The sequence below is a fragment of the Drosophila sulfurigaster genome, chromosome X (assembly GCF_023558435.1).
Source record: "Drosophila sulfurigaster albostrigata strain 15112-1811.04 chromosome X, ASM2355843v2, whole genome shotgun sequence".
Lineage (NCBI taxonomy): Eukaryota > Metazoa > Arthropoda > Insecta > Diptera > Drosophilidae > Drosophila > Drosophila sulfurigaster.
In genome coordinates this window covers 23,422,308-23,445,487 of record NC_084885.1, presented here as the reverse complement: position 1 = coordinate 23,445,487, position 23,180 = coordinate 23,422,308, and the positions used below count along the sequence as shown (strand labels likewise).

Sequence of the window (23,180 nt, the reverse complement as noted above, 5' to 3'; positions counted from 1 at the left end):
TGTAAATATTTTAAACTGTACGTTTCCAAAGCAAAATAAATAAATGTATGCCAAGAAAATTTTTATTGAATTTCAAAACAAGATGGTAAAACTGAAGAATACAATATTGTAAATTCCTTTTCTGTGGCATTCATCTAATGCTGGAATTGTTCTGATCTCATATGAAGAACCTTAAAAATAGACTCTTGAAATTCTATTTCGTTTACTTTTGTGTTAGCTTTTTAAGAACATGCTATCGATAAGGAAAATATTTCCTTTTGCTGCTTCAAGGATATCTAATAGTTCTTTAATAGAAATTAGCCGTAGGATTCTTTCAAGAAATTTTTATGTAATTCATCTAATACTGGAATTCTTCTGATCTAACAGAGTCTCTTAAAATTCTTTTCTTTGTATGGCTTAATATGAACATTCTATCGATTAGTAGAATATTTTCTTTACTGCTTAAAAGGAAGCTGTCGTATTTAAGATCCTTCAAAAATAACTAAAAGTTCTTCAGAAGAAAGGCGGAACAGGATTCTTTATCCTAACTAATTTAGTTATCCTAGTGATAGAGAAATGAATATCAATAAGGAAATGATTTGGGTTTGCTGCTTAAGAAAACTGTCGTATTTAAGATCCTTAAAAATTAGTCTTCAGAAGAAAGTCGGAGCAGGATTTTTTAGCCTAACTAAATGCTTTAGGATACTATTCCTGTTATCCCAGTGATAGAGAAATGACTACAATATATTTATAATAAATGTAATACATATTATAAATATTTGATGCTTCCAAGGAACAATCTCTTATCGATTATTATATGAAATGATTCGATTACATGAAAATATTTCTTGTTCTTGTTTTCATCTTTTTATTGGATCGTCTAATAAGAATGAGAACATTCTATCGATAAGAAGCATCTTCAGGATGCATTAACCCAAAATATGTCTAAGAACACTAATCCAGTTATCCCAATGGTAGAGAAATGAATTTATATGATGCTTTCAAGCAGCTAAGCTCATTCTCATATAGATTACAAATTTTTCTGGTTTCTTGTTTTCATCTTTTTATTGGATCGTCTAAAATTGTATAACTACATGCTAGGCGCGCGTCTGTGATTCAGGGATGGGAAGAGACATTAGTACTGATAGCCATCGGGTTGATAGGGACGAGCATAGGGCGCTGGTGCAAAGGGAACGGGCGGAGGACGCCAATTCGTTGGCGGGGGACGCGGCGGCGGCGCTGGCATGCCGGGAGGCGCCCATGCGTTCGGCGGCTGCATCATGCGTGGCGGTGGCGGAATGCCCATCGCTGGCGGCAGCGGCGGTTGTCCACCGCCCATGGGGGGCAACGGAGGTGGCGGTATGGTAGCTGGGAACGGTGTCGGTTGTGGCACAGGCGGCGGTGGCGCAATCATGCTCATGTTGGTCGTGGACACGGGCACCACGGGCGGCGGCGGTGCCATCATCGGTGGCGGCATCATTTGTCCCGGCATTACGGGCATCATGTTCTGCACCGGCGCATCGGCGAACAATTGATGCGGACGATCCGCATGCGCTGAGGGATTTTGTGCGGCCAAGAGACGCTCCGCTGCGGAGCCGTGACGTTCGCCCTTGTGATCCTTTTTGAAGGCATACGACACGGAAATGGGACGATTGCATAGATATTGGCCATTCATGGCATCGTTGGCCGCATCGCTGGCCTCGAAACTGGCGAAATTGATGAAGGCAAAACCCTTGGATTTGCCCGTCTCGGGATCACGCATAATTTTCGGTGTTTGCAGTATCACACCGAAGGCGGAGAATGTATCGTAGAGCAGCTTTTCATCGACTTCAACGTCCAGATTGCCAATGAATATGTTGGCGCCGACGTCGAGATTCTTTTGATGCGCCGACGCCTTATTCACACGTATGGGCTTGCCATACAACTTGATCATGTTCATAATTTTGATCGCATAGTCGGCATCCTCTTCGCTCAGGAATTCCACAAAGCCGTAGCCTTGATGCATCTGTGTGACGCGATCCTTGGGCATGTGAACGTTGACTGCAAGATTCGTGAAAATCGTTAAGCTATTGTCTCGCAATGGTGTCTTTTCATTTAGCTTACCCACTGGACCCGCCTGAACAAACAGTTCCCAAAGCAATGTCTCGGACACTTTGTCGTCCAGGCCGCCGGCATAAATGGTGGCATCTGTTAAAAATGGGAGGGAAACGCGGCATGTTTATTATAACTTCTAGCTTTGCCTAATAGTTGTGTATGTGTGTTCGCTTACCTTGATTGCGTTCGGCAATGGGACCTGCAGCCATTTTGCAAGTCAAAATAATAAATAACAATTACAAATTATTTCTACTACTCAGTCGTGTGCCGACAAAATCCAAACACGGCGTTTCAATGTTATCGCCCACAGGGTTGCAATTATATTCACTTGCAAATATACCAAAAATAAATGAGTGCAAATAACACTACGGTCACGTTAGCGCTATCAGCTTGTCGACAACAGTGTGACCACAAGCTGCTGTAAAATACTCATTGTGTACGCCCCACATAGCGCAGCAATTAACGTAAATCAAGTAGTAATTTTTTAAATCACTTTTGTGTAGCGTAATAACAGTGCAAAAGTGAATTATTGAATTGGTTGCTTGCCTGTATTCTGTAGTATATTCGTTGTGTGGGTGCAAAATTAGTACATTTCGTACATGCGCGCGCGCTGGTCACGCTGGCTAGCGTCCATCTGGCCTACATTTTTTATGTAATGTCACTCCACTTTGTTGTCGTTTTTACAAAGAAAAAATCGTGCTAGTAACCAAACCAAAGAACCCAAGAATATTACTTTGTGCGCTGTGATGTGATATCCCAATTAGAACACAATAATGAATTGTCATCAAATACTGAGCGGTGCCTGCAATGCAGGTGACCGGTGCTTCGCAATTGGCTCCGTGGAAGGCATACCTTTTACAGTAAGAATTCAATATTACGATTTTACACACACTCTACTCTATACTCTGTACCTGAACGAGTCAACCAAGTATTCAATTTTTTTGTTCGCTCTATCATTTCTATTTGATTTTAACGTTTTTTTTTTGTTGTACGTTTTCGTTTTTATCACGCATCTATCATACACACGCATACTATGAAAAATAGTGGCGACACAGTCATGCAAAAGTATATAATGTACGTACAAATACATATGTACAAAGCTATGTATGTATGTGGGCGACTAACGACGTTAGGTACTATAAGGGTACCCACAAAACTATGTGTGTGAGTGTGTAGTATGTACCACATTTTCCAACATTGGTTGGCATTTTGGTGTTCCGCAAAAAAATACAATTCCAATTGGAATATCCAATTCCGATCAGAGAGCACAGCCACTGGGGGATTTTTAATGTTTTTATTTACATATTCGTACTTGTACATTTATATTGAGTATGTGTGCGAATGTGTGTGTGTGTGTGACCACATATAAATAAATGTGATGCTTGGCTGTCTCTGCTACTGCTGCTGCTGTGTGGTCAATTAAATCAAAAGCAAAAGGCGAATGATGAGTTTGAGAACTTTTGTTTTTTCATTTGCACTTTGTGTTTTTTTGTATTATTTAGTAGGGGTAAATTTATTTGTTTCTTACAACAATTTTCCATTTGAAATCGAATGTGTATTTAACATGTTTTTTTGTTTGTGGGCTATTAATTACATTTAAAGGTCAAGTGCCTGGCTGTTGTTGTGTGCGTGCGTGTGTGTGTGTGTGGCTGTAAACAAGCCTCTCACGTTGCCTTTACGCACTCACACATACACACGCGCATGCATTGCGATACATACGAATGTATGCGAGTGTGTGTGTGTGTAGCATTCGATTGGTCAAATGGCCTTTGATGCCCTAAATTCGATAAACACACTAACACAAACACACACATACACGGTTGATGCAGGTGTGTGTGTGAGTGTGTAGATTATTTATTGCCTGCAGCAAAAATCCTATTCCTAACAAGCAGAGGAGACAAATTATTATTTGTTGCTGGGAAAGACGAACCAAACGTCAATAACAAATAAATTATACACGGCCCATAAAATGCTGCAAAAAAATGTGTTTTTTTTTGTCGTGAGCACGCAAATATAATGTGCTCGCGAGAAGGAGATGTGGGCGGGGGCGGCGGGGGTTCTTATTGGGTGTACTGGAGTCGTTTATTTTTATGATCGCATACATGCTGTATATGCAAGTGCCTGTGTGTATGTGTGTGTACGTACATATCAAATATTAATTACTAACCGCCAACATTCCCCCTTCCCCTCCCCTATCGCAGTCGCAGTCACAGTTTTTGTGTTTGCGTTGATATTTGTTTACCGCTATAGCGCCTGAGGTCTGTTTTCTTCTTCTTTTCGCGATGTGTGTGTGTGTGTGTGTGTGTAATTTACCAAAGCCACAAGCATAATTAACTTATAGTACAAAAGTGTCCCGTGTTCCCTGCACACACACACACGCACACCCTTTGGTGAAAAATTCATTTGCAAAGCCAACAGCTGTGTGTGTAGGTGTGTGTGTATGTGTATGTATCTGCATTATTTTCTGTAATGAGCTGCTTCTTCTTGCTGCCGCCCGCTGTGTTGACATTATTGCCACCCCTTCATTTTTATTTAACTAAAATGCTATCATTTCAATTGTTATATTATTTAGTATGACTTCGAGTGTATGTATGTATGTATTATTTGCATATAATATTTATAAACACGTTGCGACATGTTCTATCTGCCCGCTAACAGCAGCCAAAGCAACAACAACTAGGCACGGGCATAGTTTGAACTTGAAAATAGACAAAACACACATACACACACACAAGCACATTGGCAAACAGATACAAACACACACACATTCACACGTACGCAGACACAGTGGCGCCATCTGGCCATGACGTGCTCTGGTGGTTGGGAGTCGCATGTCCCCAAGTTAGTCCAATAGAGTATCATAGCAATCAGCTCTGCGTCAGCCACAAATAAGAAATGTCCGCAGCGATATCGTTGTTCTTGTTCTTGTTGTTGTTGTTGGTTTTGCTGTTGTCGCCTTTTAATCGCCTTCGTCGCCATCTCACACACACACTTGAGATAATGTACATATCAGAGAAAACCAGAACTAGCAAAAAAAATATGTGTACCTTAATTTTTCTAGTTAAAACTAACGAAATCAAAGCACACAAAAGGCAAGCAATACCCTGCAACGGCAATAAATATTATGACAGCGGCGCGGCGGAATTTCGTGTTGACATTTCTTTTTTTTGCATTGCGCACTGACAAAAGCTCAACGACCTGCATACCCTACAAATTGCTTTAACCAAAATATCTAAATAGTTCTATGAAATTCCTCACGATTCTGTCCCATAAATAGTTCATCTGGATTAAATCTGATTTATATCTAAGCTTCATTCTTAACTCTCAACTAACAGCATACCCTATATTATTTGATAATTTTCATTTATATAAAGTAGAAATTGTCAATTGTGATTGATGGATTAGAAAATAGTACTATTTATCTATAAAATTCAGCTATTTTTAATTTCATTCTTAATCTCTTCAATGTCAAGTTATAGTTGACATAGGAACAAAAAGTAGAATTATCAAATTGATTGATGGATTATAGTAAATAATGCTATATTAACATGAATTGCATAGTGTCATTTGTCTCTCCCTATGGGGTACAGGGTATATTTGATTTCTGTGAAGAAAATAACCGCACAATTGGGCAAATGTTTTTTTGCACACACTTTTCACTTAGAGATAAGACTGTCGTTGATTGGCGTCACCATTGCGATAGCCGAAAGAAAAGTAGAAGAATGTACGGGAGAAAAAGACTGAAAAGACTTAGCTTAGGGGGGAAAAGAAAGGAGTGTATCATGTTTGTTTGTTTAAACCCTTTCTTTCCTGTGCGATCCGGAATCAATTCAAAATTCCTAAACTAAATTGAGGTTCCGCAATTGACGCCTACATTCTAGTGGGTTATTGAATCTACAAACAAATTTACGTATCCCCCAATTTGTGACTCGGTAAGCTTATTCTCTTGGGGGGTCCTCGAAAAATGCCAGAAGTCTTTGCAGTCTCTCCATAGACTACCTTTCTAATTTGTAGCTTGACCTAGGTCTCTCATGTTTACTTAAGCAATTAACATTATCGTCATGATGTGATGATGATGCCTTTCATTTATATATCTTTTATATATTCTACTCAATATAACTTCCCTTATGCATTTGAATTGATGATAAAAACGAAATGAACACCCATAATCCTTTTTGGTAGATAAGTAATTCCTGCGATTGCCCAACTAAAACCCCATCAACTGTTGTGACTGAGATTACCGTTGTCATCATATTAATTCCTCACCTTTTATGAAATAATCAATAACTGCACAATCACAGAGCCCTAGGCAGATAGCTTTAGCCAGGCAATCGATGGCATATTATAAATATACGTAATAATTATTATATTATGCAATCTTTATTCGATTCTTTGATTTGGAGGTAATTCCATTAAATATGGCTAATGAATTAATGTGCCAATAATATAAAAATTCATCAATTGACATTTGATTTTATTAGCTTATCGCATTTAAACCAACTCCATGGTTACTTTTATTGTATAATCATAATTATAATGACACATTTTTTTTTATGCCTCTTGCCCCGATAAGTTAGTCGTCAATAAAAAACAAGCTATTATATTTATTAAATCAGCTGACAAGGTGTAGATTAAGAAGGGTCTAATCATCATCATTGAATCCTCGCCACATTATTGCCAAATCATAAGCGTAATCGAAACAGATAAGCAAACAAAAAAGTGAATGAATTGATAAGATTTAATTGTGGTTCTATTTTCATTACTTTTTCTAGGCATACGCGGCTGGCTGCAATGTGGTCATCCTGGCGAGCACATTTGAACGCGTCCAAATCATACCGGGCGCCAATCATGGCTATGTGAAGATCTCCGCCTTGGACTGCAGCACCGATACGGGCAAAATCGCGGCTGCCTATGAGAATAAGATATGCATTTTTGAGCCGACGCCGGTGATTGAGTCGAGCAAGCACAACACACACTTTCTCGACTACAGGTGAGTGCAGCTCAAGATGAATGATGACGGAAGAATTTTATTACCAACTTTGAGAAAAAGTGCAAAGAAAGATGACGACAGAATTGAATCCACCTCGGGAATTAGGTGCAACGAATAATGGCAACAGAATTGAACTTACCTTGAGAATTAGGTGCAAAGAAAGATGAAGGGAGAATTTAATCCACTTCGAGAATAAGTGCAAAGATGACAGAATGTAATCCACCTTAAACATTAGCCGCAAAGAACAACGAACTTTTTATAGCAATAGAGACTGAAATCGTATTTGTTATTACAATAAAATAATAACAATGAAAATAATATGATTATTCTGTGACAGAAGGATAATCGAGTTGTAAACACCATTTAATAAGTTAAATTATGTCCTCGTTAGGAAATTGCAAAAATAGTAGAGTCCGCATTCCTTATCTTTCAGGAGAAACCCTATTTGTAATAATAATAATCATTTGATTATGTAGTTCAAAATTCAAAACTATATTCCTAAGATAAAACTCGAACATTACTAGATCTTAGGCAGAACCCAGGGCTGCCCCTAAGTGGGAGGGAGTATAGACTAGTGGAGGTCCGTAGTTGTTGGTTTTATCTTAGAAGAAGATTGTTTAGACACAGGGATTCAAGGTATTTCAGTCTGAGTCAGAGCATACACAGAGGATATGCTCCACTCTTTCCTTAACTACGGACACGTTATATTTCCTGTCCCGATCACTATTCGTGATGCTCTCAATCTTACCGCTTGAACAGTCGACAACAGCGACTCGTCATTATTAATAGTTTATCCAAATTATGCTCTCAATTCGTTATTATGACAGCGTGAGGAAATTGGAAAAATAAATAGTAGAAGTTTTCAGCTTTCAGAAGAGCCTCTTTCCAGATGATATTAAGTATATTAGCCATTTGATTATGTAGTTTAAAATTAAAAACTAATATTCCTGAGTGGTAAGGTAAAAGTCAAACAATAAGAAACTTCGCTAAAAATGCTCTTTCGTATTTTAGTATGAGAATTAATTTGATTTGTTTAAAAATATGACTATTAACAGTGCATGTTTATGATTATCATCATAAAGTGCACATTTTAATTAATATTGTGTGAGTCACTTAGAGAATAATCGTAACGAAGCACGAGTGTTAAAACTACGCTCATAATTCGATTTTAAGAGCGCGTTATGCAACCCAAAAACGAATTTAATCTGTGTGTTATATCGAGTATTGAGCTGGCTTTAATACTTGTTAAGAGCTCGAGACTAATAAAGCTGGCTATTGACATCAGAAATGAGGTAGGTAGGTAGGTAATGCATATTAAGTATGATTGCCTTAGATATGACAAAGCGTGTTTAGGCAGAGCCAAGTGTTTGAGGCAGCTAAACATATTAAATGTTGTACTTTCGAAATACTTTTCATAACATTTTGGAAGCAATTAGAGTGCAATTGCAATTTTTTAATTTCTTTGCACTGAAAGGAAAGATTATATTATAATACGAAATGTTTTGTAAACAAAACTCTTTATTAATTCTTCTAAATTAATTTCATTCCCTTTAAAGTAATCCCCTTCACACTTATGGCAATGTTTTTTGAAATTCTCGAAACATGTCAAATAGTCTCTTTCCGATCATATCAGTAAGCTGTCTTATCAATCAACTGACGAGTTTTGAGCACTAATTCCTTTGCTCAAATTCATCACCACGTTTCCGATGCTCTTTGAAGTCTTTGTACCACTTATAAATATTTTTCTCCGAGAAAAGGCCTTTCGCAACATCCTCAACGTTTCCGCAGCCAAAAATTTCGTTGCGCAAACCAAATTTTGATAAATTGGTTACTGATAATCATGAAATTTCGCTCTGATGTCATTAAAAGTCCTGCCAACTTAAGAATAAGAGAACTAGCCCGTAATTTGAAGATCGTGATGTTTGGATTCAACTTTTCTCCTTACTTTTTGCCAACAGTTGTTGTTTTATACTTTGAATACATGCACATTATACTCCCCACACTAATCTGATGTAAATTTGCTCTCTTGATCGCTTTAGATGGGTGCAGACGGGCTCGTTTACCAGCCACTCGAATGTGGTGACATTGTCGTGGAATCTGGAGGGCACGCGTCTGCTCACCGGTGGCACCAACATACAGCTCTGGAAGAGCAAATCGCCCACACATCAGCCCGAGGAGGAGCACACTGGTAAGCAGCCTAATAAAAATACCAATTCATATACAAATTAACTTACCAAATTACTCTTTTTTTGTTAGGCGTCAAGTTCGAGATTGGGGAGAGCAAGGAGCCCAAAACGCCGGCGGCGGGGCAAACGGATGATGTGTCGACGTGGGAGAACATTTGGTCGTGCCAAACAGCGATACCCATTTACCACATGGCATTTAGTCCCGATGGCACGCTCTTTGCCACCTGCGGGCGCAACGATCGTCTAGTCAAGATCTGGTACGAGAACAAGCAGGTGCTTTTCCCAGCCAAAAGCACAAGCACTGCTGCGGCCACCAACAATGCAACAACAGGAGCAGGAGCAGCTTCCCAAGGAGCACCAGCGAGTGCACACGATGGCAGCGGAGGCATCGCTGGCGGTGAGCTCAACTTTACGTACGTGTACATCGCACATCCGCGCGCCGTGTCGAACATTGTGTGGCGCAAGACGAGCAAATATATGCCCAAGGGATCGGTGGCCAATATGCTGGTGACCTCGTGTCTGGACAACATTTGCCGCATCTGGATTGAGACGGTGCTGCCGGACGATGGCATGGTCAATATGACCCAATACGATCCGTTGGCCTCGCAGAACCCCAAGTTTCGGACGCATCGGCACAAGCATCGCTTTATGCAGCGCCTCAAGCACATGAAGACCTGTTTCCATTTGCGTCGTCACATCAAGGCCGGCGCCAATGCGAACATCGGTCCCGGTGGACCTCATGGACCTGGCTCCGCTGGCGGTGGTCCCGGAAGTGGCGGAGGCGCTGCGGGAGGTGGCCAGGGGGATGGGAGGTCTTGGTAGTTCACCGGCGAGTTTCAGCAACTATCAGGGACCGATCCCTTCGCTGCCGTCGTCGTGCAGCGTGCATGACTTCCATTCGTATGGCTTTCAGGGGTCGGGCGTTACGCCGGGCATGCATTTCCATTTGGCGGCGTCGATCAATGCCGAAACGGATATACCGCTGGTGCCGTCGATGCAGACATCGGATCCAACCAATCAGAATGTGTTTATATTGCACTGGCTGAACAACAAGGAGATGCATTTCACGCTGCAAGCGGAGGCCATACTCCAGGAGCTAACCAAAAAAGGTGATTGACGAGGAGAATGGCAACGTTCACGAACGATCCACAGCAGCAGCAGCAGCCGCGGGTGTTGATCTGCCCGATGATGCAGCCGTCGGGCATCATAAGAAACAATTTATGCGCAATTCGAAATCGGTTTCGGTCGATGACAGCGGCGAAGAGTTTAGCAAGTATTCACAGCATACGGCGGCCACAGCGGCCGGACTCCAGCTGAATTCCATGTCGAATACCACATCACAGAATTCGCTGAACAACGATCAGCAGCAACAGCAACAGCATCCGATCACCCAACTGGTCGATTCGCTGGACAATAAGATCGAGTGTCTGCTACGCGATTGGCATCAGAGTCCCGATCTCCTGTTTGCCATCCATCCCGTTGATGGCAGCTATTTGATCTGGGTGATCGAGTGGCTCGATGATTACTATCCGGGCTCGTATCGTCAGGCGCAAGTGTCGTTCTCAACGCGCATACCTTCGGCATTTCCGCTGGGCGATGCCATGTCGATGTCGACAACGGTTAGTCTCTTCAATACGGGCACACATCCGTTGGCCTTCCGCGACATTGCGAACAATGTGCGGAGCAAGGATGAGTTCCACAAAGGCGGTGGCGGCGGCGGCAGCAGCGATCAGAACTCGTTGCGCAGCGATCAACAGCATTTTGACAAACACGACGAACACGACGAGGATGGCGAACAGCCGGATGTCGATCAACCCGATGAGGATAACGACGACAACGGTGGCGATGCCAATGAACGCAGCGCTGCGGCGAGCAGCTCACAGGATTCGGGTGCCGCTGGCGGTGGCGCCACAGCGGCGTCAGCACTTCCGCTGAATGTGTCGCCATCGGTGTCGATGGTCACGAAACATTCGAACGGCACGCTCAATCTGTGGCAGCTGACGTTCGCCTTCAAGACGAAGTTCACACAAGTATTAAGCATCGGCCATGTGAGCCGTGCGTCGGGACATCGTTTCCGTGTCAATGACATCACCTGTCATCCGGTATTGCCGCTGCTCGTCTCCACATCGCATCACAATCTGCCCGACTCCGAGGCCAAGTCACCGATGTCGCCCTTCGAACAACCCCTTGCCGGCAGCTCAGCGATGGGAGGAGCCGGAATTGCTGGAGGCGCCGGTTCCCCAACGGGTTCGGCCAATGGCGGGGACAACAAGGATGTGTTTACGCCCACGGGCTTTTGCTCGGAGCTCATATTGTGGCGTGTCGACTCCGTCGGACCGTTGTGTCATTCGGGCGGAGTCAGTGAGCTGGCGCGTATCAATTCGCCGGAGATATCGGCGTTCAGCAACGTCGCCTGGATACCCACGCTGTTGCCCAGCACCACCTTGGGCAGCTACAGCAACTCACCGTCGGCGTGCTTTGTGGCCAGCGACGGGGAGAATTTGCGCGTCTATCAGGCGGTGATCGATGCACGAACTTTGCTGGCGGAGATTAGTTGCTCGGAGAATTTGAATACGTTGCACAAATCGCATTCGTTGTCCTCGATGATCTCGAATGCCTCGTCCACGTTGAAAGCACAACGTTCGGCGCTGCATGACAAGCTCAAGGTGGTCTCACAACAGTCGACCGCACGTCCCGGTTGCATACTGCAGCTGGATGCAATATCGGATGCCAAACACGATTGGCAGAACACACAGTTCCTGCATGTGTTCCAGGCGCAATTGATCACAGGCGGACAGCGTGCCGTCTCGATTGATGCGCACGATTTGGAGGAACCGAAGATGAATGCACTGCTTGAATCGGACATGGATGCCATTGTCGATTTGCAACGGAATGTGGACTTTGAGGAACCGTTCTACATTGTGAACATCGAGAAGACGCTGCGCGGCAGCACCATCCACATGTGGCGCATTGTCATCAGCTCGAAGCAGCAGAGTTCGTTCCTCTCCGAGACCGCAATGTATGTGCCGGACAGCAATCTGACGCAGGAGACCGAGGAGCAAGAGCAGCAGCCGCGTCGCATGTCTCAGGGTGCCGAAACATTGACCGGAGCCGAGCACTTTGGTCCACAAGTCGAGGCACCGCACATTTCGATCACCACCAAGAAGGTGTGCACCCAAGAGTTGCCGCTGCCCGAGGGCGTCGATGTGATACACGCCTCGCCCGCTGCTGGGCATTTGAGCAGCTCGAGCATTTATCCTGCCTGCTTTGCGCCTTATATCATTGTCACCGCGTGCTCCGATTCGATATCGCGCTTCTGGAAATGCGAACCCATTGGCACCGATGCCTATCACTGGTCCGAATGGAAGATGTTCAGTCGCATCCAACAGTCGGCGATCGAGATTCCCGGCCAGCCGTTGAACATCAGTGCCGCGTACTCCGGTCGCATTGCGTGTGCCTACAAGTATGGCAAGAGTTTTACGCGTCCGAATCGCGGTGATCCCGACTCGCGTTACGTCAACCTCTGTGTGGCCATCTACGAGTGCGAAAGCTCCGGGGGCAGTGAATGGGTACTGGAGGATACCATTCACCTCAAGAACGTCCATTTGCCGCGCATCAACATCGGACATGGCATCGACTTGAGCTATCTGCATGATAGCCGTCTGCTCGCTAAGAAGCAACGGTTGAATCAGGTGCTGCACAATTTCGCCCACGATCCGGAGAGTCGCTCACCGCGCAGTGGCGAAACCACACCGGAGTTGACAACCGGCGGCGTCGGCGTCGGTGGCAAACAGTCGGCGAATGTCTCGGGTCTGCTGACGGTGCCCAGCTTTAGTACGTTGCAATCGTTGCGCAAGAGCATCGCGGAGAATGGCAACACGTGTCCGCTAACGCAAAAGCATCTCGTCCAATTGGATTGGGTGTCCAAGGAGGATGGCTCGCACATCTTAACGGTTGCCGTTGGTAGCAAAATATTGCTCTATACGCCTGTCAGCTCGGACATTGCACAGGCCAACATAAAGGCAATGAAGGAATCACGTTCGGTGAATCGTCCCATCCTAAGGAAGGCCAGCAGCTTGGCTCAACCGAATTTCGTTGATGAGATACGTTGGATGAAGTTGCGACAGATTGATTTGCAGACCGCCGACGGTTTGCCGCCGCTGCCAATGCAAATCAGTTGGGTGCGCGATGGCATCCTCGTGGTGGCCATGGACTCGGAGATGCACGTCTATTCGCAGTGGAAGCCCCATTATGGCGCTCACTTTATGTCCGTTCAGGGATCGAACACAATGGGCGACGATGTGCCCGATACGCGCAATTTACGCGATGAGGATTTGCGTTCATTGGCCAACGAGTCGACGCAGCTGCGACTGAAGAATGTCGCATCGATGCCGCTCATTAGCAAGGTGAGCACCGCCAATCTGCAACTCTTGTCGCACGACAAGAAACGTCGCTTGGCGGCCAACAGCAGCATGGCCAACATGAATGGCGGTGGGGCACAGCACACGGATGGCTTCGGTGGCGGTGGGAATGAGGCGCCCGCTAATGATGATTATATGACCGATTTTGGGCTGTTTCAAGCGTCGCGCATTGCGTGTCCCGTGCTGCCGCAATACCATCCCAAGCAGCTGATGGAGCTGCTCAATTGCGGCAAGATCCGTTGGGTCAAGGCGATCCTGGCGCATCTGGTGCGTTGCATGAGCGGCACCGGGAACAGTGCCATCAGCGGTTTGCCCCACGAGGATGATGGCAGCACCGGCGGTGGAGCTGGCGGCGGTGGCGGAGGAGGTGCGGCTGGGGCCAGGCAACGCAGCTGGTCGCGATCCCGTACGCTGAGCATTAGCTACACGGCGGACACAAGCAATATACAGGCCGAGCATCGGGGCAGCACAACGCAAATACCCGAGGAACTGATGTTGGACTATGCGGAGATCAACTCGATTCCGCCGCTGCCGTTGTGGGTGCTCCTCAATGCGGATCGCGAGCAGTTGGGTGGCAAGGCACCGCATGCGGCCGAGAGTGACAAGGACTATGATGAGCTCTTCGATATGCACAACTCGGATGACAATCTGGACGACCTGCTGAGCGATGGCGAACAGAAGCGTCAGGAGCGACGTCTCTCGCTGCCGGAGAAACAATCGATATCGCATTTCGGTCCACGTCAGGGACAGCTGTTGTCGCGTCTCCTGACGCACACCCATCTGCCGGGTCTGTCGTCGCTGGATCAGATGCATCTGTTGGCCCTCGCCGATACAGTGGCCACCTGCAATACGGACTTCAGTGATAAGTTTGCCGCCGACCTGGGCAAGAGTCAGGCTGCAGCCGGCGGTGCCGTCGGTGTGGCGGGCAAGGCACAAGCGACCGATTCATTGGATGATTGTGGACTGCGCTTTTTGCTGGCGATGAAGCACTTTACGTACTTGTTGCGTTGCCTGCCGCTGGCGCAGCGGGCGCAATTCCAGCGCCAGGGCGTCGGCACTGCGAACATTGTGTGGGCCTATCACTCGGAGAGCGAGGAGGAGCTCCTGAACCTGATACCCAGCTACACCAAGGGCGATTTGCGTTGGGGCACGCTACGGGATCTGGGCGTTGGCTATTGGCTGAAGAACATCAATACGCTGCGACGTTGCGTCGAGAAGCTGGCCAAGTGTGCCTATCAGCTGAAACAGGATCCCCTCGATGCGGCCATCTACTATCTGGCCATGAAGAAGAAATCTTTGGTCTGGGGTCTGTTCCGTTCGAAGCGGGACGAGAAGATGACCACGTTCTTTGGCAACAATTTCGCCGAGGATCGTTGGCGCAAGGCGGCACTGAAGAACGCTTTTGTGCTGCTCGGTAAACAACGATTCGAGCATGCGGTTGCTTTCTTTTTGTTGGCCAATTCACTCAACGATGCCATCGAGGTGTGCATGAATAAGCTCGAGGATTTCCAGCTGGCCTTGATCATCGCTCGGCTGTATGAGGGCGATGCCGAGGGCTGTTACTATCATCGGCTGCTCAACGATCACATTCTGGGCACCGATATCGATACGGGACGTTGCGACTTGACGCGTGCCCATCCCGATCCGTTCTTGCGCTCCATGACGTACTGGAATCTGAAGAAGTATCAGGACAGCTTGAATACGCTGCTCCTGAATGGTGTCGGCAATCTGCATAGCAGCTACCGCGAGGAGGATCTGTTGCGTCCCGAGATGCCGCATGCCACCAATCCGAATGTATTCAATTTCTACATCTACTTGCGCACACATCCTTTGCTCATCCGGCAGAACATCGCGATATCGGCGCAAGAGAAACGCATCGCACATGTTGTGCTCTCCGGTTTTAGCTATGCTGGGGAATCGAGGAACGCCACCGCGAATGCGGCAAGCGATAAACAGCTGCAATTGGAGGACTCCATCACACCGATCGAGCGGCAATTGTACTTTACCACAGCGCACGGACATTTCAAGTCCGGTTGTCCGGCCCTGGCGCTTGAGGTGCTCAACAAGCTGCCCATGAAGATAAGCGACAACGATGGCGCCGCCTCAAGCATGGCGGGCAGTCAGGCACCTGATTCGGAACATCAGGTGGGCGCCAAAGATGAGCTGATCAACTCGGGCATTATGGATCAGTGGCAGACGTCGTCGCCCAGCCAGGCGGAACAATTCGATTGGAGTGCGCCTGTTGCCTCGAGCAGTGCCAATGAGGCCAAGTTTGAGATCAAATGGGATGACGAGGACGAGGAAGAGGAAGAAGATGCTGACGATGGTCAGCTTGATCGGAATAATGATGCTGCAACACCGCAACCAGAAGCATCATCAGCAGCAGCATTGGATCATCTGGGTAAATCATCATCGGGTGGCGATTGTAAAATGGACATTATGGCGCAACAGCTGAAGTTTGTCGCCTGCCTAAAGATCCTCATGGAGGAACTGTCAACGCTGGCCACCGGCTTCGAGGTGGATGGCGGCCAATTGCGCTACCAGCTCTATATGTGGCTGGAGCGTGAGGTGGAGGCTCTCAAGCAGTTGTGCAACTATTGCAGCTCGGAGCAAACGAACGATGCCAACGATCCGGATGCTGGTGATGCCAAGGATAAGGACATGAATGCCAGCATATATCCGAGCACGGAGCGACCGACACTCCATGAGATCCTCATGCAGGACAAACAGGACTTTGAGGCCAAGGTGATGCGGGCGGCCAAACGCAAGCGTTGGCTCAAAGGTGAGTTGGGATCGGAATTGGGATTGGGATTCAAACTAGGAATAGATGCGAGCTGAACATGTTAAAGGAGTACTTTTCTGGGGTATTTTTCTGTCTGTCTGTCATCATTGTCATTGGTAAATTGTTACCTTTAACCTAAACGTGATTATTTTAAATGTGTGCAAACCGCAAATTCAGCTTAATCGATTTGCTTGCCTCATTTCTTTTGAATGGTTACAAAGCTTTATCATCCTACACATCATTATAGACTGTCACATAGAAACTACAATTGCAAATTCTCAGTAAAAGTAAATATTGCAGCTCAGTATATGATAAACGAGTCATTTCAACCTTTTTCCCCATAATTATCTAATTAACTTTTAGTTTTTATGAAGGCGGATTCGCACAGTCAGTAAATCATTAAGAGTAGAAACTGTTACTGCTACAGCGCTTACATATATTTACAGTATTTACTCATTAACTGCATTTTTTTACATAACATAGCTTATGATATTTGCGGTATTATTGAAAAAACTAAAGCAACAAATTTATACTCGTATTGCAAGCAGTAAAGTTGTGTTGCAGCTTTTAGCTTTTGTACGCATACACAATCCTGTGCACTATCATAGCGGCCAGCTGTTGAGCAAGCAGTGCTTGCATAAGCTGTGCATTCCTGTGAGGAAAGAGCTAGAATTTTTTTCATCGGACCTAATTTTGAAATACTATATATAATAACTTCTTTATCCTTTGCAGCCAACGAGACATTGTTGCGAACACTACTGAGCTACTGTTCGCTGCACGGCGCCAGCGGCGGTGGCTTGGCCTCGGTGCGCATGGAATTAGTATTATTGCTGCAGGAGTTGCAGCAGGAGAAGACGCAACAGCAGCTGCTCAGCCCGTTGCCCTTCCCCACCACCCTGCCGCTGTTGAGTGCATGTGTGGCGGGCAACAAGACGGTGATTGCGGATCCCATCAAGTATCTGCAATCGCAGACTGTCGACATGCTGCAGAGCATCATCAAACTGCTGCCATTCCCCGGCATCGAAACGAGCGCACTGAGCGAGATCTTTGTGCTGCGCGATTTGGCCGTTGCGTTGTCCAGTTGCATCTATCAATCGCTGTGCGATTCGGAGAGTTTTGTGGTGAACAATGCCAGCTTCAATGGCTATCCCAGCCCAGGGATCGAGAACATTGCCAAGATCAATTCATCGTTCGAGTGCAGTTATCTCGTTGGCAGTCGCAATGCGTTCAATCGTCGTCGCAAGTATTCCACCGATGAGCCCGCGGGCATTTGCACCACGCCATCCAAGTGGCCGGGTGTCACCAATCTGCGAGCGCTTCTGGCACGCGAAAAGGACGAGGATGTGCCCAAGTTGAATGTGCTGTTGCTCGAGTCCTTTGTGTCCACCTACATGGCGTTGTTCATCTACTCGCTGTCCACCTGTGACAGTCGTCTGTTGTATCGCCTCAGCGGTCAACAGTTCTCCAACGACACTTGGTCCACGCTCTTTGGCGGCGGCATGAAGAAGCTCCTGATCAAGCCAGCTGCACAGCCTCAGCAAACGCAAGTGCAGTCGCAGGCTTTGGTCGCAGGAGGCGAGCCAGAGGATGAGAACAGTGTGTGGAATACGGTGACATCGATAACGAAGCAACGCATGAAGCTCAACATGAAGATACTGGGGAGCTTCAGTCAGAACAGCACGTCGAGCAACATGAAGGAGGACAAGCCGACGTATCGCGAACAATTTATGCCCCCGGAGACATCGATGCTCTCCTACTTCCTGGCCAAGCCCACCAATACAGGTAGCGGTCCCTCTCTATCTCTTTTTGCATCCTAACGAATTGAATTACTCACAACGAGCTTCTCTTGCAGATTGCGATGAATACGATACGGATGATTCGCATGAATCGGACGGCGAGGAGGAGGAAGATGATGATGATGATGTCAATGTGAGTCGCTCGCAATTGAAATCCAAAGACAATACCGAGCACGCCAATCCCATGTCCTACTCGTGGAGTATATTGCGCTTGGCGCTCATCAAGAACAGCACACACAAGATCCAAGAGTTTGTCAAAGTCGCCGGCATCGAATTGCAAGGTAAGGGAAAGAGAGCACAAAGAGTTGCAGTCCATCTTTAATAATCACTAATTACCATTTGAACAGATCTGCCTGTGATCAGTCCACTGTCGCATGAGGTGCTGCGCACCTTGAATCGCTGGCAGGAGTTCGCATTGAACGATCTGATCAGTCGTGGTCCGCCGTCCCGACATTATATACCCGGCTGTTATGCGGAAAGCGGCATCAATGGCCTCGCCATACACAAGTATCGTTCGCTGCTGAACAAGGACAATACACCGTTCATTTCGGGCTCGGCAGCGGGTCCCATTCGTCGGCTGTGGAACTATTTGGTGCGCCAGGAGCCGACACAGGAGGTCTTCATCAAGAGCATCTTTGGCAAGAGCTCGGACGCGAGCACGCGCAGCTCGCATCATAACCAGCATCATCAGCACGACAACGAGACCGATGAAGGTCGGTATTCATTTTTCATTCTTATTTGTTGCTGTTGCAATTGAGTTTTTTTATTCTCGTCGCGAGTTTTTTGCCCGTTTATTTTTTCTTTCCTTAATTAGTTTTATACGATTTGCAAGTATTTTTTTTTTATTATTATTTTTTGGTTGTTGTTTTCCTTATTCTTTTTTTTTTGTATTGTATGAGATAAGTAGCATAACTTGCACCTTAGTTGTTCGCCGTTATGGTATTTCTTTAATTAGTTTTAATTTTGGTTTTTTTGGTTTGGACACTTACACACACACGCAAACACAGAACACAACACACACATATATATATATATTTTCTTTAGAGCAATTTTTTTAAATGGCGCGGGCAAGTTAAGCAGTGTTGCACTGCTTGACAGTATTGTAGCACTGCTTAACGCAGTGCAGCTGGCCAGTGTGACCCAGCAGCAGTGGAAACACTGCTTTGCTTTGCAACACTGCTTTGATTTGCTTGTTTGGCGCCACCTTGTTTGAAAGCAATGTAAATACGTATGTATGTACAATTTGATGTATGTATGTATATATAAGATTGCAATTGCACAAGAAAACAAGTTGTATTATTTTCTAAGTCAAATACGAAAATTGTCAATGTCAATGTGAATGTAGCAGTAGCTGTAGTAGCTGTACATGCAACACACACACACACAAACACGCACACACACACACGCGCGCTATACACAGCACACAGAGAACACACAAATGCAATGCTCACACACTAGTTAACATGCACAAAACAACAAGAACAACAACAACAATAACAGTATGCAACACAGTTGAACAGTTTTTAAGTTTAAGCTTAAGAAGAAACAAAAGTATAAAAGAATAAAGTATTCTGCCTGCGACAGCGAAGAAACACACACACTAATGGAATTTATTTAATTTGTATACTGCACCTCACACACACATACAAACACACACATACACATACATTGCATGCACCCATACATATTTATTTAATTTGGTCACACTTGTTAGCGAAACAGAACAACAACTACAACAACAACAACAAATTGCCTTCATTTCTAATTCACACACACACACACACACACATACAAGAACAACAATTAGAGTAGTGGAAATGAAATTGTTTGCGAGAAAACTGCATGCTAATGATTGCCTATCTCTCTCTCTCCCTCTCTTTCTGTGTCTCGCTCGCTCTCGTTCTCTCTCGCTCTCACACACTGTTTTGTGCATTCGTCGACTTCACTCTCTCTTTCCCTCTCTCTATCAATATCGCTCGTCTCTGTCTTTTTGATATTTGCTTTTAGGTCAATCGCATTCAACGAACGAGAATACCGATCACATTCGGATCATACACAAGGATCATGAATCGATACTCACGTTCTGCCTGAAGAACAACAGCTCCTCAATGATTGCGTTCGCGAATCCGCGCGAGATTCAGGAATTCGATATCTCGCTGCTGCTGGAATCGCCCAATTGGTATGAGGATGAGTGTGACTATGATATGATGAATCTGTCCAAGGATGCGGACACCAACAGTTCCGCCTTCCTCATCATCCAGTCGCAGGAGCAGTGAGTGTTCTCCATTCTCCCTATTTTATTCCTCCCCCCATTTGTGATCCACTTATTTCGTTTTCTGCAATTGCTAATCTTTTACTTTCTCTCTCTTCGTCTAGAGCTCAATTTGGAGCTGGCTCCACGTACAGTGAAGCTACGGTGAGCACGCAAAGCGCTTCGCAGTCGGGACGCGGCACATCTATGGTGAGTTTATTCCCGTATTCCTTCTTTCCTTCCCCTCATTATAACTTTCGCTTTTCTCAGGTTCTGCGCCACAAGGTGGACAATGTGAAGCGGATGAGCGCACATCCCTTGATGCCGCTCTACTTGACCGGTGGCCAAGATGGCTCGGTGCAGATCTGGGAATGGGGACATCAGCAGCCGGTTTGCTGTCCCCGCACCTCGGGCACCTTTGCCAAGGTGACGCGTTGTCGCTTCTCCGAGCAGGGCAACAAATTTGGCGTCGGCGATGGCGATGGCAACCTGAGTTTGTGGCAGGCGGGCATCGCCTCCCAAAACAATCGACCCTTCATTGTGAGTAGTACTAGTAGTATCTCCCTCAGCTTACGATCTTCACTGGATGATCTTCTAATGCATTCCATTTCTCACCTTTGCAGACCTATCAGTGCCACAATAAAGCGCTCTCCGATTTCGTATTCCTTGGCTCTTGCAGTTTGTTAGCCAGCGGTAAGTTTAAGCGATGTTTTCACCTCTTAAGGATTCCCTTGACTAATCTAAATTGATTCCCTTCGCAGCTGGTCAAAGTTCTGAGAACAAAAACATCAATATTTGGGACACTCTGTTGCCGCATAAGAAGTCCTGTGTGTCTGGTAAGTTTAGTTGCAAAAGGCTGAGGAATTAACTCAGTGCTCTGAGCACTTCTTCAGAAAATAAATTCATGAATTGCAACTCACTTTCTCCCTCTTTTTGTAGCCTTCACCTGTCACGATCAGGGTTCTTCGTGTCTGGTCTTTGCGCCACAGCATCAGGTGCTCATTTCATGTGGCAAACGCGGCGATGTTTGCGTCTTTGATGTGCGTCAACGCACGCTGCGACATCGCTATCAGGTGAGTCTCTTCGAAGTGTGGCGGAAACTCTGGCAAAAAATGTCTCCTGAGGCAATTGTGGATATTAAGTAAAGTTTATTCTTGCAGCTCTGGATTAGCAATCAATTTAGATAGCTAAGATTGACTTTAGCAACGTTTTGCTGTCTTACGATAAAATATAAATTAATTAATTTTTGGTTTCAAAATCATTCTTAGCGCTAATCCAGAGCTATGAGAATTTATACTAAAATGTACCGAAGGCTATATTTGGTATATCGATATGGTAGTACGTTCAAAATATACTGTACAAGAAACAAGTAAGAAAGCTACAGTCGAGTGTGCTCGCTACCTATTTTAAAAAAAAGCAAAACAGTGCGGTATGTTTCTTAAAATAGATCGAATAATATACCAAAAATATACTGAATTACACCAAGGGTCATATTTGGCATATCAATGAAGTGATACAATCGAAATATACCATAGTAAGAAAATATACCAAACTATATACCGACAAAATACTGAAGTAAACAGAAAGTCTTATTTGGTATATCGATGAAGTAGAGGTGAAATATACCAAATTATATACTACAAAAATACTGAAACATACCACAGACCATAATTGGTACATCGATTAAGTACTTCATTCGAAATATACCATAGCGGGAAAATACACAATAATATACCGGTAAATAAACTAAAATGTACTAAAGGCTATAAGTATTTGGTATATTGATACCGTAGCACTACATTCGAAATACACCAAATAGGTTCAAATATACCAGATTGTCTACCAAAGCAGATAGAACTTGAACTTGCAGATTCTCACCAGAGAATTACCCATATATAAAATATATTTCAACTTTAATTCAAATTAAAAAAAATACGTAAATTTCTTCCAACAGGCTCACGATAGCACCATCAAGTGTATTGCACTTGATCCCCACGAGGAATTCTTTGTCACCGGCTCCATTGAAGGCGACATCAAGGTGAGTTCTTCAAACTTGAGACTCCACATATCTTCTATATTACATCTTTGATCATTCTCCATTGCAGATCTGGGATATGAATCAGTTTATGCTAATCAATACGTTCCCCCACGAACATGCCAAAAATGGTTTCTTCAAGCACACTGGCCAAGGAGTCAGTCAGGTGTATGTGGATCCATTTGGACGTCTCTTCTCCTGCGGCTCCGATGGCTGCATGAAGGTGCGCCTGCTCGTCGAGAAGGATAACATTGTGCACTCAGTGTATTAAACAAAGAAATAGCAGCAGCAGCTAAAGCTACAGCTACAGCTACAGCGGCAGCAAAACAAACAAAAAAGAACATTATGATGTAACTAATTAAGCATTAATTGTGTGTGTGCATTGATTGTGTCCGTGTGTGTGTATTTTGTTTTTTCCGCGTCTCCACGTTCGCGTCTCCGTTTGCCACGTCTCTCGTTGTCCTGTTTGTCCCCCAACTTTATGTAAATTGTAGCACGTGTGCCAGAGAGAGAGAAAGAGAGTGTATGATGTGTGTGTGTGTGTGTGTGTGAGGAGTGTGTGTTGTGTGTGTGTGTGCACACGTGTGTGTATTTTATTACTCCATATATATTTTTTTTTTGTTTGTTAAACGTTGATTATTATATT

The 23,180-nt window shown here is 45.2% G+C and overlaps 2 protein-coding genes across 3 annotated transcripts; one reads left to right on the top strand and one right to left on the bottom strand.

Annotated features, from left to right (window-relative positions):
* Positions 1-1,025: 1,025 nt before the first annotated feature.
* Positions 1,026-2,394, bottom strand: LOC133849194 (splicing factor 3B subunit 4). Of its 2 annotated transcripts, XM_062285103.1 has the most exons (3): positions 2,249-2,394; positions 2,083-2,166; positions 1,026-2,019 (listed from the first exon to the last, which is right to left on the bottom strand). In XM_062285103.1, the coding sequence occupies exons 1-3, from the start codon at positions 2,280-2,282 to the stop codon at positions 1,115-1,117; spliced, it is 1,023 nt and encodes a 340-aa protein (XP_062141087.1). In that variant the 5' UTR covers positions 2,283-2,394; the 3' UTR covers positions 1,026-1,114. The 2 variants fall into 2 exon arrangements, with proteins under 2 accessions (XP_062141087.1, XP_062141086.1); XM_062285102.1 differs by having other exon boundaries at positions 1,026-2,166.
* A 297-nt stretch (positions 2,395-2,691) lies between these two features.
* On the top strand, positions 2,692-22,845 carry LOC133849193 (dmX-like protein 2). The gene is given in 17 exon segments (XM_062285101.1): positions 2,692-2,933; positions 6,846-7,063; positions 9,103-9,251; positions 9,320-10,050; positions 10,052-10,351; positions 10,353-16,452; positions 17,185-18,234; positions 18,305-18,529; positions 18,596-18,961; positions 20,256-20,520; positions 20,625-20,709; positions 20,770-21,039; positions 21,123-21,192; positions 21,261-21,335; positions 21,439-21,572; positions 22,454-22,537; positions 22,605-22,845. Coding segments are annotated over 17 exon segments (10,410 nt in total). The 5' UTR covers positions 2,692-2,846; the 3' UTR covers positions 22,806-22,845.
* The last annotated feature ends 335 nt before the right edge of the window (positions 22,846-23,180 follow it).

Bases quoted from the DNA above. Each gene is read 5' to 3' on its own strand.
- LOC133849194 (XM_062285102.1), bottom strand. From the start codon at position 2,282: ATGGCTGCAGGTCCCATTGCCGAACGCAATCAAG. The intron at 2,167-2,248 runs GTAAGCGAACAC...CATTTTTAACAG, and splicing joins CATTGCCGAACGCAATCAAG to ATGCCACCATTTATGCCGGC.